Source organism: Rhineura floridana, chromosome 5 (genome assembly GCF_030035675.1).
Source record: "Rhineura floridana isolate rRhiFlo1 chromosome 5, rRhiFlo1.hap2, whole genome shotgun sequence".
Lineage (NCBI taxonomy): Eukaryota > Metazoa > Chordata > Lepidosauria > Squamata > Rhineuridae > Rhineura > Rhineura floridana.
In genome coordinates, this window is record NC_084484.1 from 6127207 (window position 1) to 6143318 (window position 16112).

Genomic DNA, 16112 nt, shown 5'->3' on the forward strand with positions numbered 1-16112 from the left:
TATATGTAAAACTGACCATGGGGGAGGGGAGAAGGAGAAGAGGGAGGGAGGGCTGAAGTGAGCAGGGGAGGAGCAAGGGGGGAGAAAGGCAGAGGAGAGGGGAAGGAGGGGAAAGGCAGGGCTGATCATTTGCATCCTTATTGAGTACAATGGGATTTACTCTCATGCAATCATGGTTAGGATAGGTAAAACTGACCATAGGGTAGTAGGAGGGGGAGGGAAGAGGAGAGGGAAGGAGGAAGGGAGGGTAGAGGCGAGCGGAAAGAGGTGGAGGGGGAAGGAGGGGATTGGAAAGGGAGGGGAGAGGGGCGAAGGAAGAAGGAGGGAGGGGACAAAAGGGAGGGGAGGGCAGGTTTGATCATTTGCACGCTCATTGAGTTCAGTGGGATTTACTCCTGTGCAATCATGCTGAAGATACATAAAACTGACCATGGGGGAGGAAGAGGGGTAGGGAGAGGATTGGAAGGGGATGGGGAGGGAGGGGTGAAGAAAGGGGGAGGGGAGGGGCAAGAGAGAGGAGAGGGCAGGTTTGATCATTTGCATGATTTTTGAGTTCAGTTGGATTTACTCCTGTGCGATCATGCTTAGGAGAGGTGAACCTGGCCTGGGAGAGGGAGGGAGGGGAAGAGGAAGGCGGGAGGGGGAGGGGGGAAGGGGAAGGGGAGAAGATTGGGTGGGTGCGCAACGGGCAGAGGGGAAGCCCCTTTCCTTTACAAAAGGAAAACATTGTGAACAGTATCATTCTTTTTCAGGATTTCCCTCACCTTTTTATTCTACAGCAGGCACATGTAGTCTCCCACCCAAATTTAAACCAAAGCTGTCACTGGCCACATCCACACCAGACCTTTATTTCCCTTTAGACAGTCATGACTTCTCCCAAAGAATCCTGGAAAGTGTAGTTAGTGAAGGGTGCTGAGAGTTGCTTGGAGGTGCCCTGTTCCCCTTATAGAGCTTCAATCAGAGTGGCTGACAGTTAAACCACTCTCCCTACTGGAACTCTGCAGGGGAATAGCAGTCTTCTCTCAGCACCCTTCACAAACTACACTTCCCAGGATTCCTTGGGGGAAGCCAGGACTGTCTAAAGGGAAATAAAGTTTTGGTGTGGGTGTGGCCCCCTGATTAAGCAAGTCCAGCAGCTGTGAGCCTGGCTTTAAAACACTGACAGTGGGTTCTTACTGAGCATGCCCGGCCTAATCACTGACTTTAATGTTAAATTTCTTAAATTAATTAAAAATCAGCTAGGCATTTTTTAAAAAAAATTTAAACTGCAGAAGATGAAGGTCAGAGTATGGGGCAAGGTCAGTAACAGGATTACAGGTACTCTGTGGATATAGCTGATTTTTTAATTGATTTCAACAAATTATGAGAACTGTGAGAAAAAAGTCCAAAAGGGGTCTGATTTTTCTCTCTCTTTTTACACTTGGAACTCTCGATTCTCTCTGACTATTTTGTGTATTGCCATGAAAATGTAGAGGGTTGTTAAGCAAGTGTTTCTGAGTTCAGGACTATACGTTTTGTAAAGTTTTGTTCTGAAATGAGCTTATGGGAAGCATCAGAATGGCATTGGGGGGTATTTTCAATTTAACATTGCGGAATGTGAAAAATCCATGCTGGATATTGTATACAGCCACTCTAGTGGCTGTATAATGTTTATGTTTGCATGCCTATTACAGAAAATGCAACACAAAATTTCTACACACTACATTGTGACTTGCACATTCTTTAACTTACTTGGCAGATGATATGACAACAGAGTGCTGATCAGAATCAAGAATCTTAGCAAGATGAGCAGCAACTGAATCTTCATACACAGACATCTAAAAATGAAGGAATAATTCTTCAAGTTCCACCTATGTTTGTGTTGAAATCAAAAAACAAATCTCACACGTGCACAATCGTTTTCCACATCCACCAAGGCTACCCTCTATGCAGTGATGCTAGATATATGTTCTTTAATATTTTCTTAATCTAAGAATGCTCTACATTTTAGCACGAAAATGAGATTGTGAACTAGGAAAAATTATAATACATCAATTAAAAAAACATAGTAGCTACAATCTATCTTGCAACTCTTCAAGGATTTGTTTGCCCACAACAAAACCTCTGAACTCTTTTTTATCAATGTCCCATTTCCACACCACAATCTATGTATGTCAAATGAGATTCTGCTTCAGTTACCAACCTTTATATGCACATCCGTACATATTATGTCATCCAAACATCTGCTGCTAAAAGCAGAGGTTTAACAGTTTATGGTCTCGGGGCTGCAATATCTTCCTTGGGGAGGGGGGAAGGCTTTTGATATTCAGTGGTCATCACACTCAGAGTAGACTCACTGAACTCAATGGACAAGTCCATAGATGTCAGTAGGTCTATTCTGAGTATGACTTAGACTGCAATCCTAACCCCACTTACCTAGGAATAGGTTCCACTGAATTCAATAGGACTTACTTCTGAGTAGACAAGGTTAGGATTGCAGTGTTAGCTGGCTATCATCCATTTTTTCTACTGCTTTTTAGCTGCTTTGTTATTCTCTTTAGTGTTTATCTTGTTTTATTTCTTTTGCTGTTGTTGAACATGTGCTAGAAACAGGCTTTTACTGGTGTATTTTGTTCCTAGGGCTGCTGTATATTGCCCTGAGCTCCTGTGGAGGAAGGGTGATCCATATATACTATAATGGAATAAATAAATTATATAAATAAAAAGCAGCATAAAATGTTAAAAACAAATAAGGAAAAAATAATAGCAGAACCACCATCAGGCAAGTTTTAGAACTAGCCTGCTGTATTGCATAGATAGGTGTTATTCAGGGTTGGTATAGCAGTTACAAGGGCTAATTTCTATTATGCTGAGAAAAACTAATCTCAGTTTGAAACATTAATACATCATTTTAATAATGTTCTATCAATACATAGGATTATGTAATAGAATAATTCAGCTTATTATGATTGTATTGTAATTATGATGTAATCATATAGATTCAGTTATATTCAATTATATTCAATGGATTCCTGCATTGAGCAGGGGGTTGGACTCGATGGCCTTGAAGGCCCCTTCCAACTCTACTATTCTATGATTGTATGATTCATAGATGAAACTCTACAAGGTTGTGTTTTTGAACACCAGGTCAGTTTCAAGTAAGATCACCCTCATTCATGATTTTATTGTTGATGAGGAGGCTGACCTGGTTTGTATTACCGAGTCCTAGGCGGGTGAGCAAGGTAGGGTTGGTCTTCCTTAGCTGTGCCCACCTGGCGCTCAGTGCAGCCTCAGATAAGACTTGATGGTCAGAGAGGGGGAGTTGCTATAGTCTATATGAATTCCATCTCTCCAGGCTTCCTGTCTGCTGGAGTGGGGATCTGGAGTGTCTATTGGGCAATAGGCACAGGTTAGAGATTCGTCTGGTTTAGCACCTGCTTTGCTACCCAACAGTCTCCCTGCCTGAGCTGTCAGGGATGGTCTCAGAGGTGGCATTGAAGACTCCCAGGCTGCTGGTTCTGGAGGATTTCAACATCCACACCAAGGCCACTAACTCTGGGATGGCTCCGGACTTCACAGTTCCCATGACAACCATGGGGTTGTCCCAGCATGTCATAGGCCTGACTCTGAATCTGGGTTTCTTGACCAGGCAGGAGGAGGATGATCTTAAAGTAGAAGATTTTAACACCAGTTCCTTGTCATGGTTGGATCACCTCCTGTTGAGATTTAGGCTTTCAGAAGCTTTTTTCCTCTACAGAGGTGGGTGAGCTATCAGGATGGTCTGCCCTCAGAGGCAGATGAATCTGACTGGTTTCCAAATGTCTCTGGGGATTTTCCAGCTAATATGGCTGGTGCTCCTGTTGAAGCCTTGGCTGATCTGTGGAATATACGGATGATCCAGGCCGTTGACATGTTCTCCCCTGAGCTCCCTGTCCCACTTGATAAAACCTGACTGGCTTACTGGTATACACCAGAGCTGAGGGCAATGAAACAAGTTAGAAGGTGGCTCAAAGACAAATGGGAAAAAAACTCCAGATGAATCCAACTGAACAGTTCATTATCAAGCCTGCTCAGTGCCAGTGAAGGCAGCAAAGAAGACATACTTTGCTGCTTCCACTGCATCCTCACTGAGCCATCCAGCAGAGCTTTTCTGGATAGTGTGGGGCCTTTTACAGTCTTGTCTGAAGGAGATGGTAGAACCATCAGCAGCTCAATGTGACTAGTTTGCAAAATGTTTTGAGGATAAAATTGCTTTCATCCATCAGGACCTCAACTTCAGTGTTATAGCAGATGAATCTCAAGGGGTGTTCAGAGCACTGTTGACAAGAATTGTGTTGGATGAGTTTCAGTTACTGAGGCTTGATGACGTGGACAAGGTGCTTGGTATGGTTCAGGCAACCACTTCTGCTCTTGACCCTGCCCCTCATGGCTGATAAAAGCTATCAAGAAAGGGATAGTTGGCTGGGCCAGGGAATTGATTAATGTCTCCTTAGGAGAGGGGGTGGTCCCCACCTGCCTAAAGGAGCTGGTAATAAGACCATTCCTTAAGAAACCCTCCCTGGATTCAGAAAATCTAAATAATTATCGGCTGGTTGCTAACGTTCCCTTCTTGGGAAAGGTTCTCTATCACTTGGTTGCAGGTCAGATCCAGGCTCACTTGGATGAAACCAATCAGAGTTCAGGCCTGTTTCGGCACAGAAACTGCCTTGGTGTCCCTGTATGATGACCTTTGTAAGGAGAGAGGCAAGGGGATGTGTCCCTGTTGACACACTCTTCTGGTTATGCAGCAGCTATCTGACTTGGGAGTGTGCGGCACTGCTTTGTGTTGTGGCACTGGATTGCATTCAGTCTTATTTGAATGGCTGTCTTCAGAGGGTGGTGCTTGGAGACTCTTATTTGGCCCTACGGAGCCTTCAGTGTAAGGTGCCACAATTTTATTCCTCATGCTGTTTAACCTCTACATGAAACCACTGAGTGGGGTCATTCGGCATTTTGGAGTGCATTGTCAGCGATATGATGATGACTCTGTTTCTCCTTTACAGCTCTAGGTATGGTAGTGGATGTGCTGAACCAGGAGTGTGGAACCTATGGCCTTCCAAATGCTGCTGAACTACAGCTTCCATCAGATTCAGCAAGAACAGGCAATAGCCAAGGATGGTGAGCAACATCTGGAGAGCCAAAGGTTCCCCACCCCTGTGCTAGACCGATGTCTGGCCTTGGTAACAGACTGGATGACAGCCAATAAACTGCAGCCTAATCATATAAGGTTGAGGCACTGTTAGTGGGTGATTCCTTAGACTGGATGGGTGGGACATGGCCGGTTCTGGATGGCATTATACTTCCTGAAGAAGCAGGGTGTATCTTTACTGTCACTTGAAGCTCAGATGGCTTCAGTGGTGCAAATGCCTTCCATCAGCTTTGGCTGGTGGCCCAGCTACAGCCTTATCTGTACAGGGATAGCCCAACATCTGTTGCCTATGCTCTGGTAACCTCAAAGTTAGATTACTGCAATGTGTTATACATAGAGCTGCCTTTGAAGACAGTTTGGAAACTGCAGCTGGTGCAGAATTCAGTGGCTAGGTTGCTGAGCAGAGCAAGACAGTCTGAATGCATAACACCAATCCCAGAGCTTGGAAAAGTTACTTTTTTGAACTACAACTCCCATCAACCCAATCCACTGGCTGTGCTGGCTGGGGCTGATGGGAGTTGTACTTCAAAAAAGTAACTTTTCCAAGCTCTGACCAATCCTGACATATCTGCATTGGCAACTGATTTCTGGGCCCAATTCCAAGTGCTGGTTTTGACGTATAAAGCTTTAGGAACATAGGATGCTGCTTTATACAGAGTCAGACCATTGGTTCATCGAGCTCAGTATTGTCTACTCTGACTGGCAGCTGCTCTCCAGGATTTCAGGCAGGGATCCTCAAGGACGCCTCTCCACACATAAACCAACCCAGACCCTGCGTTTTTCATGTGAGGCCCTTCGCCGTCCACCCCCTCCGAGGGAGGTGTGGTGGGTGGATATATAAAAACAGGCCTTTTTAGGGGTGGCTCCCCATTCATGGAATGCTCTCCTGAAGGAGCCATCACTATCTGTTTTTAGGCACCAGGCAACAACGTTCTTGTTCTCCCAGGCATTTGGACTTTAATTTTATTTTTAATGTGGTGGGGTTGAGTTGAATCTGTTCTTTTATATATATTACTTGAATATTTTAGGTTATTTTTACAGGTTTTTAATGTTAGTTTTTGTAAGTCACGTTGAGTTTCACTTTTCTGAAAAAAGCTACTAATAAATAAAAATAAATTAAAAAACGAAACTCACAGAGATATTCATTCATACACAGAGAGACACACACATTCTGAACACTTAATACCTGCCTTTATGTACCCATTTTTTAATGATTTAATCAATCAAGCTACTGAGCAAACTGAGGAATATATCTGCAGTCATCTTCAAATTACAGCGTTAGAGGAAGTTTGCCTCTGAATACCAGTTGCTGGGATTCACAAGTTGGGAGAGTTTGTGGGTTTCCTGTGGGCATGTGGTTGGCCACTGTGAGAACGAGATTAGATGGGCCTTCGGTCTGATCCATGTCCTGGCTCAACCCCGCAGAATCAGACTCGGGATCACCAACATGCTTTTCTCTGTTATTTTTAATGCAAAACTGAACTCTAGAGCGATACATAAATTAGGTTACAGATTACACAGGTCTCTACGGGTCATAGCAAGACATGGCTACGCAAGCTATGATGTTGTCCCAACAATTTGACATGCCCCCTAAGACTAAAGTAAATTCGAGGTGAGCTCACTACTTGTGTGGGAACTGTCTCCCAGTTCAGGACTGGGCCAGGAAATGGGCACTCCTACGGATAGGCTGGTAAGCGGGCTCAGTTTGTTCAAGCCTGCAGAGCAGGCAGCGTATCCTTGGCAATGAAGGAGACACCTCAGCCAGTTCTTCTCCAGTCTCCTCCTCCAGCCACGTCTCCAACTCCTCCTGTCCTGAGCGAGGAGCAGGAGATGGATCTGGAGACAGAACAGGGTCGGAAAGCATGGAAATGTACCATTGGTATCACCTGAAGGGCAGGGCCAGATTATCCATTAGGCTTAGTAGGGAGCCGGAGCTCTTGGGGACCTGTCGGGCACTGGCCCGAGGGCCCCTGAAGCTACAGGGGGCCCTCCGCTCTCCTTCTGCGATCTGCGGAAGCATCCATGGACCACCATCCCCCCACTATCCCCCCACTTCACCTACCTTTCTGTTTTTTTGGGGGGTGCGCAGATTTGCCATCAATAAAGATGGCGGCCGAGGTTTCTTTAAGGGGCTGAAGCCTCTGCCGCCATCTTGGCTGATGGCATGCATGCGTGCTACACGAGTGCGTTGCTGCCATCAACAAAGATGGTGGCAGAGGCTTCAGCTCCTTAGGGAAACCTTGGCCGCCCTCTTGATTGATGGCAAACATGCGTGCGCCGCAAAAAACAACTGAAAGGTAGGTGAAGCGTGGGGATGGGGGCCCCAGACACCAATCAGCCTAGGGGCCCTCCTCAGCTTAATGTGGCCCTGCTGAAGGGTGATTTTCTCAGATAGTCCCACATCACGTGGGTTGTAGCTCCACCTAGCGTCTGAAGGCAAGAATGGATCGAAGTCAAGACCTGGGGTATCCAGCCCCTCCCACTCCAGTTCATTCGTGATGAGACCGAAGTGAGATATATCTGAAAAGACAGAAAAGGCCAACGGGCCTACCAGCAAGGAAACCGTGTCCCAAATAATAACCCAAAGATTACCAGCATATTAACATTTCCAAACAGGTCTTGACTTAGTTAAACAGTTTAAACAGTATAACTCTGAAGAGTGATAATTTGCAAAGTACAAAAAACCCAAAAGGCCTCCAACAGGGAGGGCCATGATGTCGGACTACCTGAGAAAATCACCCTTCAGGTGATACCAATGGTACATTTTCCTCAGGTAGTCCGACATCACGTGGGATGTACCAAAGCAGCCCCTAATAGGGAGAGACTACTTGTCATAAAGAACTTGTTGTAACACACGCCTCCCAAAGGAGGAAGTAGCAGAAGCGTAATGATCTATTTTATAATGCCTTATGAAAGAATTTGGGGTAGACCATACAGCCGCCCTGCAAATCTCTGCCAGAGGGGCATTGGTTGCGAAAGCAGCCGTAGTGACTGCTGATCTAGTTCAATGCGCCATTATATTATGAGGCACTGGCAGCTGAAGTGACTCATAGGCCAATGCGATGCAGGCACGCAACCAACAAGATAATGTTGAACTGGCCACCTTTTTCCCCAGAGTACGAGGGTGAAAGGATACAAAAAGCGAATCCGTTGACCAAATGTCCTGGGTCCGAGACAGGTAGGTCTTGAGGGCCCTCCGGACATCTAGCGAGTGCCAGGCCTTCTCCAGTGGATGGACAGGATTCGGACAGAACGAAGGTAGAACAATGTCCTGGTTACAGTGAAACGTCGAATCCACCTTAGGACGGAAGGATGGATCCAGACGCAGTACCACTGAGTCCTTATGGAAAATACAGAGATGGCGGGCTGAGGACAGTGGCCCCAACTCTGAAACTCTTCTAGCCGAGGTGACCGCCACGAGGAACAGGACTTTGAAGGACAAGAGTCGTAATGGCACAGATCAAAGGGGCTCAAAAGGAGGACGCTGCAGGGCTTGCAAGACCTTTGATAAACTCCACAAAGGAAAATGGTGACGAACTGCTGGCAATAGTCGGGCGGCCCCCTTCAAAAAATGTATGACGAGCGGGTGTGAGCCCATAGGAATACTAGGAGATGTGACAGAGAGAATAGAGGATATGGTGGTGGCAAAAAAGGCAAACGCGGTTTTGGGATGCATAAACAGAACTATAGTTTCCAGGTCGAGGGAAGTAATAGTCCCACTATATTCTGCATTAGTCAGGCTCCATCTGGAATACTGCGTTCAGTTCTGGGCGCCTCATTTTAAGAAAGATATAGACAAGTTAGAGCGGGTTCAGAAGAGGGCAACGAGGATGATAGCCGGTATGGAGACGTCTTATGAGGAAAGGTTGAAGGAACTTGGCATGTTCAGTCTGGTGAACAGAAGGCTGAGGGGCGACATGATTACACTCTTTAAGTACTTGAAGGGCTGTCACATAGAGGAGGGTATAGATTTGTTCACTGCTGCCCCAGAGGGTAGGACTAGGTCTAATGGTTTTAAGTTGCAGGAGCGTAGATTCAGATTGGACATTAGAAGGAACTTCTTGACAGTAAGGGCAGTTCGGCAATGGAACCGACTGCCTAGGGAGGTGGTGGGATCCCCTTCGCTGGATGTCTTCAAGCAGAGGCTGGACAGCTATCTGCAGGAGATGCTCTAGCTGTGGATTTCCTGCTGTGAGCAGGGGGTTGGACTCAATGGCCTACAAGGCCCCTTCCAACTCTATGATTCTATGATTCTATGATTCTAGGGCTGTCAATCGTTCTCGGCTGGCAGCCTCTGAATGCGGAACAGAAATGTAACGTGTTCGCTTGGTGGCACTGTGGCTAGACAGGTGTTTAGTTTTAGCCATGGCCTTGGAGTGAAGTCTGGGCAGTTTTTGCTTGGCAGATTTGTGATGCGAGGTCTTGCAGGGTTGCTTTGCCCCAGACGAATGTGCCTCTGAGTGTTGATCTGCCATTCTACGTGCCCACAGATGCGGTATATCTATCCATCTATATATATCGCCAACACATGCACAGAGGTGGTGGGTGTGGTATGGTGAGGGACTATCACCAACACACGCACAGAGGTGAGGGGTGCGGTGTGGTGAGGTATTTTAGTACACACCCACAGGTGAGGGAGAATGTACAATCCCAATATGCAGCTGCTGCGCAGATAAGTCCCAATGTAAACACATCGAGTGGGGAAGGCAGTTAGTACATGCCCACAGGTGTGGGGGGTGAACAGCACCAAATGCCATGAAATGTAGAGACAATGTGTAGAAATGAGACTTGCAGGATTTTAAAAACTTGGAGAGCCTCACTAAAATAACTGTACAGTCAAGCAAAGGAGAACAGAAAGGGAGGGAAAAAAGGGGGCAAATAAAATGGCGCCCGCAAACAGGGCGGGAAACTTGAAATCAAAATGACGGCCTGGAAGAAGAAGGAGCAATGGCGGACAGGCAGAGGGTTCCATGAGCTCCAAAAGGCCCGTAACGGCCACATTCGGTGACAGGCAAACTGTTAAGGGGGGAGGCACAAGGGCGAGCCCCGAGCGCAGTCAGTAAAATATAAAGCGCCGCCAGTGCCGGCTGGGCCGCTAAATAGGTGGTAGGAGCAGAAGGCAAGCCTCAGCTGCAGGCTCCCGGTGAGGCTGCAACGCCTGTAAGCGCCACCCAAGCCTGGAGCAATCCAGAAGCTGGAGGTAAAAAGAACTAAGAGAGCCACAGGAGCGAGCTCCAACCGCCGCGTGCCAAAGGAGACCGCAGCCTTCGCCGCAGCCAAATACCAGCCACCTCCATCAACTGGCTTGCTAAAGGAGCGGCAGCCGTGGCTCCCGGCAACAAAAAACAATAAAAATGGCCGCCACCTGAAAGGGAGGCAGCGGCAAAGCAAGGAAAAGGCTGAAGAGAGAGCTGCAGCTGCGGCTCTCAGCTAAGGCTCACCTCACAAGAGACTGGAACCTAAAGGGGGAACGGCAGCCGCCGGAGCCCCCAACAAAGGGACTGAATGTGGGGAAGAACAAAAATGAGCCAAAAACAAAATCCACCCAGCCAACGTCCCAGGAGTACAAACAGGGTGAAGGAGGGAAGGGAATGGAAGGAAAGATCAGTCCCACAGACTCAATCACTAAACCTAGCTCAAGCTATAGAAATAGATCCAATTTCGAACAAAGGCAAGAATGAACTGGAGTGGGAGGGGCTGGATGCCCCAGGTCTTGACTTCGATCCATTCTTGCCTTTGGACGCTAGGTCGAGCTACAAACCACGTGATGTCGGACTACCTGAGGAAAATGAGAGGTTCTCCATTGACCACTGTCTCATCTATCGCAGGCAGCGTGATAGGGGTGGGACTGTCAGTGGTCAGACTACTGAAGTCTTCTCCGGTTTCAACCCCTTCCCATTGAGGATTACTGGGCCCCTCCCCCAGATCCCAGTCCTTCTCCTCCTGCCCACTTTGCCAGGAGTTCTCAACTGAGCTCCTGACAATCCAGCAGAGCTCTTCTTATGCTCTTATCTCACAAAGAGAATGAAACATGCAAGATCCTGGATAGCCCCAACCTAATAAATTGCTCCAACAAGGTCTGGAGCACAACTAACCCGTATACCTTCCCTGGCTTGGCTACCTATCTCCCAGGCTTCCCTTACCAAAGCCTTTAAATTATTTCAGAACTTCAACTTGTTCTTGAAATTTCCTGTGTAGTTTTTTTCTAAAACAAGAGGCAAAATCCTCAAATAAGTAACCTTTGTTTTTACAGCATATGTAAAGCCAGAGTGACATAACTAATAGATAGATCATTGGACTAGGTAGGGCTGGGGAGACTTTGGTTCAAACTGATGCACACCCATTCAGCATCTCTCAGTCTAACCTACCTCACATGGTTATTGTGAGGACAAAATGCAGGAGGAAGGTGGAGTCATATGTATTGCCCCACATTCCTTGAACGAAGGACAGGTTAAAAGTGGAATTAATTAGTTCAATGTCTATCACAGTTGCTAACAATGACTTATACCAATGTATTTTTAAAATAAAATTATATTGACTACTAAGTTGTAAATGGACATTTCAACAAAGCTGAAACGTATGAACTTGATCACATACTTCCGCTGAAGTGTTTCCCCTCATAGTTTTTGATGTAACTCTTAGGCTGCAATCCTATGCACACTTACCTGAACGTAAGTCCCAGTGAACCCAATGGAATTTACTTCTGAGTAGAAATGTATAGGATTACTTTGTTCATCATATTTCATTATACAATTTAATCACATTCCAAAAGCAACATTCACCTGACATTCATCAGACTCCTCTTCTGGAGTAACTGGAAGAATAGGCTGCTTTGACGGTAATTTCAATTCATATGACATTATGCTCCACCTGAAAGAAGTTACATAGATCCAACTGATCAAACTTGCAAAGGACCAGATTCACACAGCAGGAGGAGTTATTTGTACTGCAAGAAGCAGCAGAAGAAACAGCCACCAGTTACTCAAAGGTAATTCAACTTTTGTAAATGAAACAAATGGGGGGGAGGAATGGGAAGCTTACTCACCTGTCTAACATTTTAGTGCTAGCCCGTTCCAATTTTTCCAAAATTTGAGGAAGCTGTGTATCATCATCACATGACCCTCCCCAGCCAAGAACCCGGGCAAGGTCATTTCCTGTACCAAGAGGTAACACTCCCAAGTGACACTAAAATGAAAAATAAAGAAATTCTTCTGTTTAAACTCCACTTATAGAGCAATATTTGAGTTTTGCTTCATTTTCCAGTTTCTTAGAAACCCATCTCGCTCATTCTTCCCTTCTCAGTAAGAGGAATCAAATACTTGCCTGTTTGTGTAAGCTGAGTTTATCAATTTCAGACAATACCCAACCAACGCTTCCATCTCCTCCACACACTAAGATTCGGAAATTGTCAAACTTCTGAAATAATCGTAAACTGAAAGAGAATGCATTTTCTGTGTTCAAATTTACGAGTAGTTACAACATACACTTTCAAAACAATGACAGTGTTTGCCAGATAAAAGTTGACAGTATAATTTGCAGATTTTCTGGGGTTGGTGATGGTGATGGAAGCCAACCACGAGTCTTAAAGACTAACAAATTTATTATGACACATGCTTTCATGTACTCAGATACATCATGACAAAGTGAGTTTGAGTTAACAAAAGTGTATGCCATAATAAATCCGTTCGTCTTTAAGGTGCCGCAAGACCTTTTGTTGGCTTTCCTGCAAGAGACTAACAAGGCTATCCCTCTGGAAATTTTCTGGGAAATAACATGTTGCTTTCAGATGGCACACACTGATTGTTTCCATTTTTCAAACATTTTCAATTTTTCTGGCATTTTCTGACATTTGATATAGTTTGTTAAATAACAGACCCATAACAATAGTTTTCGATCTACAAGTCCTAACAAAATATGGTGATTGATTTATTATTATTTATTTAGTAAATTTATATCCCACCTTTCGTCCCAAAGGAGACCACGGCGGTAATGATAGGTGATAGTATCATTACAGTCAATGTAAGGACTGCCCGAAGGTCAAACGCATTAAAATGGGTTTCGTCCTGTGGGTTGAGACAATGTGAAGAAAGCATAGAATCTATATATTATATAGATCACATGCTTACACACAGAGTAACAAGTGCTATTTTACTCTTTATTGCCGGATCATCAGTACCTCATTTTGACTGCCTTGGGTTCTTTTTCATCTGAAATCAAGCTTCTGGCCATGGTACTAAATGTCTAGTATTTTCCTTCAACGATAAAGACAAAGCAGCCATATGACAGTGAGAACAGAAAGAGATGCAACACAAAGAAAAAATATAAAGTAATGTATCAAGAAATAGATATATTAGGGAGAAGGAAGAGAAAATGGGAAACAATACAAACATGTATCCTCTTTGAAATAATAAAACAGGGCTGTACCCAACTAAATTATACTCAGAGAAGATCCACTAAAATTAATGGACCTAAGTTAGTTAAATTAGTTATGTCCATTATTTTTAATGGATCTATTTTGAGCAGGGCTAGCATTGGATACAACCCATAGATTTGCTGGTGCATGTTATTTTCCAGAAAACAACATCTGAATGAAGAGTGGGAGTAATACAAGTTCACTGAAACATGAAGCTACTATTTATCTGGCAAACTGGTCATCTTCTGTATTCTTGGAGGGTCACTCTGTTTTCTGCACAGTAGTTTACAAGCCAGAACAACCTATTACCATACCAATTGTGCTCAGTAATAAAGCAGGCATCTCCTAGTGACAGGGACTTCACAGGAATAGAGCACAAGTGATTGGATAGTATGAGGTCATCAGCGAGAGCGGGAAGGACTGAGGAACTAATGTGTTATTCCATGTATGCACATGAGATAGAAATAAGGTGAACTGATGTGAAATATACACATATGAACATTTCTTCTTTTCTTTACAAGTGAAACTGATATTTTTTAACTTCACCTTGATTAAAATTTGGAAGGGCCGCAGGGGACCAGTAAAGTTCAGGGCCAAATTCAGCCCACAGGATGCCAGTGTGCCAACTCTAATCTAGACAAGACATAATATAATGTACTGGTTGTAAACGATATGTTTTTTTTTTAATTTCAGCTTACAAAAGATGGCAAGGATAAAAGTTCTCTGTAAGAAGCAGCATGATGCAACATGCTAGAAGTTCAGTTCCAGGAAGAGTTGCCACAGTGACTGTCTCTTGACTATCTACATAAATAGCCCAGAATGCTCTCCAAAAGTAATTTCGCAAAACAAAGCCAGCCTTGGCAGAGGGAACTAAAGTCAACCATGGCACCCTGATGGTGTTCACCTAAAAACATAAGTCTGTGAAGTGACCATAGGGCATCCTAACAAGTACAATTGACAAGGGGAAAAAACGCCCAGCCCCACCTCTTGTGAGCTCAAAACTTCACAGGACAAGCCTCCTGCAGGAAGAAACAGCCCCTATTAATAAAAAGGGAGGGCAATGCTACTGTTCAAAACGTATAGCACAAAAGAAATAATAATTTAAAAATTCCAATATCTGGTAACTTATTAGTGAATCATGTATGTTTGTCAGGAGAAAAAAAGCTACTAAATGCTCTGTAATGCTTCAGAATCTATGTGCCTTAGTATCCTGAAGCACCCAATAATACAACAATTATTACTGAAGCACCCAGTAATACAACAATCTGATATAGTGAACACCAGTAGAATAAAGTAAGATTTAAATATACCAATTTTGCAGTGACCCATCCTGGTCATTTTTAGGAATAATGGCTTATAGAAAGTAAAATATATTACCCTAAATGAGGTCCTCCATTCATTAAATCAAACACCTGAGCTGGATTTAGTGACTGCTTGAATCGTCTGAGAAATTTTACTCCCTGATTGTCTCCGCTCTTTGAATTAACAAAAACCAACAGAGGACTGGCACAAGATGGTGGACATGTGGCTTTCCAGAATCCTGTAAATAAAGGAACAAAATGACATAAATATGGTTGATGGAATCAGGTCACTTTGAAAAGGGCAAATTGTCCCTTTTCCAATTAAAGGTAATATAAGGGAGCACCCATAAAAAGGATAGGAGGGATCAGGCTGTCTGCCCTTGTGGAGGGCTGAGGGAGATATTGGATGAAGTGCCTGTGCAGTAGTACAAATTAAATAATTCTCTGCTCTGGTTTTCATGCTGCAGGTAGATAAGCTAGTCTCTTGCGTTCTCCTCCCCTGCTGGAGAGAAGCTGATATGGCAGCAGTTTCCCCTTCCCAATGTGGCACCTGGTGCAAGGATGCCAAGGTAGCAAGAATGGCACTGTGACTGCCCCCTTTGCAGAACAGATCTTTCCTGGGTGAAGTAAGGGAATGAACTGGGAGTGTGGCATACATGACCAAGCAAGGCTGCAAAAGCTTAGTCGTATGTTCCCTGTCTTCTTGGCCAAGAGTTAACCCATGCTACTGGATGCCTGTTTCATCCCACAAAAGCTTCTGTATGGTATCATGACTTTAATTACGTTTTGTTTTTGTAAGTTGCCTTGCACAATGTAGTTGCAATAGAACGGTGGCCTTTAAGTCATCTGAGTAATAGAAAATAAGATAATGCCAAGTTGCTTTCATTATGACATTGCAAAATCATTTTGAAACCACATTCTGAACAAGCACTCAGTCTGGAAGCACAGTCTGGAAGTGGCAAAACAGACATATCACTAGTTTTTGCTTACCTAAGTAGCTAAAATCCCACCTCTCTCTTTTGTTATTGCTTGACCCAGAACTTCTCATCTGTCCTTTCTCTTGTTCTCTAAGAAGCTTTCACATTCTGTATTGTCATTTTCCACTTCAAACATTCCAGTAAAATGCTTTCTTTTGTCAGCTTCTGTTACCAGTTAACATTGTGCTAACCCCTCTTTAAAATAATTAGTAAAGCAGGCACCATTTCTCCAGCTTATTTGTCTATCCAAACTG

The 16112-nt window shown here is 44.4% G+C and overlaps 1 protein-coding gene across 1 annotated transcript in view; it reads right to left on the minus strand.

Annotated features, from left to right (window-relative positions):
• The window catches only part of DGKH (diacylglycerol kinase eta), a 247107-nt gene that overhangs the window by 113875 nt on the left and 117120 nt on the right, over positions 1-16112 (minus strand). Inside the window, 5 exon segments of the mRNA XM_061629909.1 lie at positions 1732-1817; positions 11950-12037; positions 12213-12352; positions 12491-12599; positions 14958-15120. Of these exon segments, the coding sequence (XP_061485893.1) occupies positions 1732-1817; positions 11950-12037; positions 12213-12352; positions 12491-12599; positions 14958-15120 (586 nt within the window).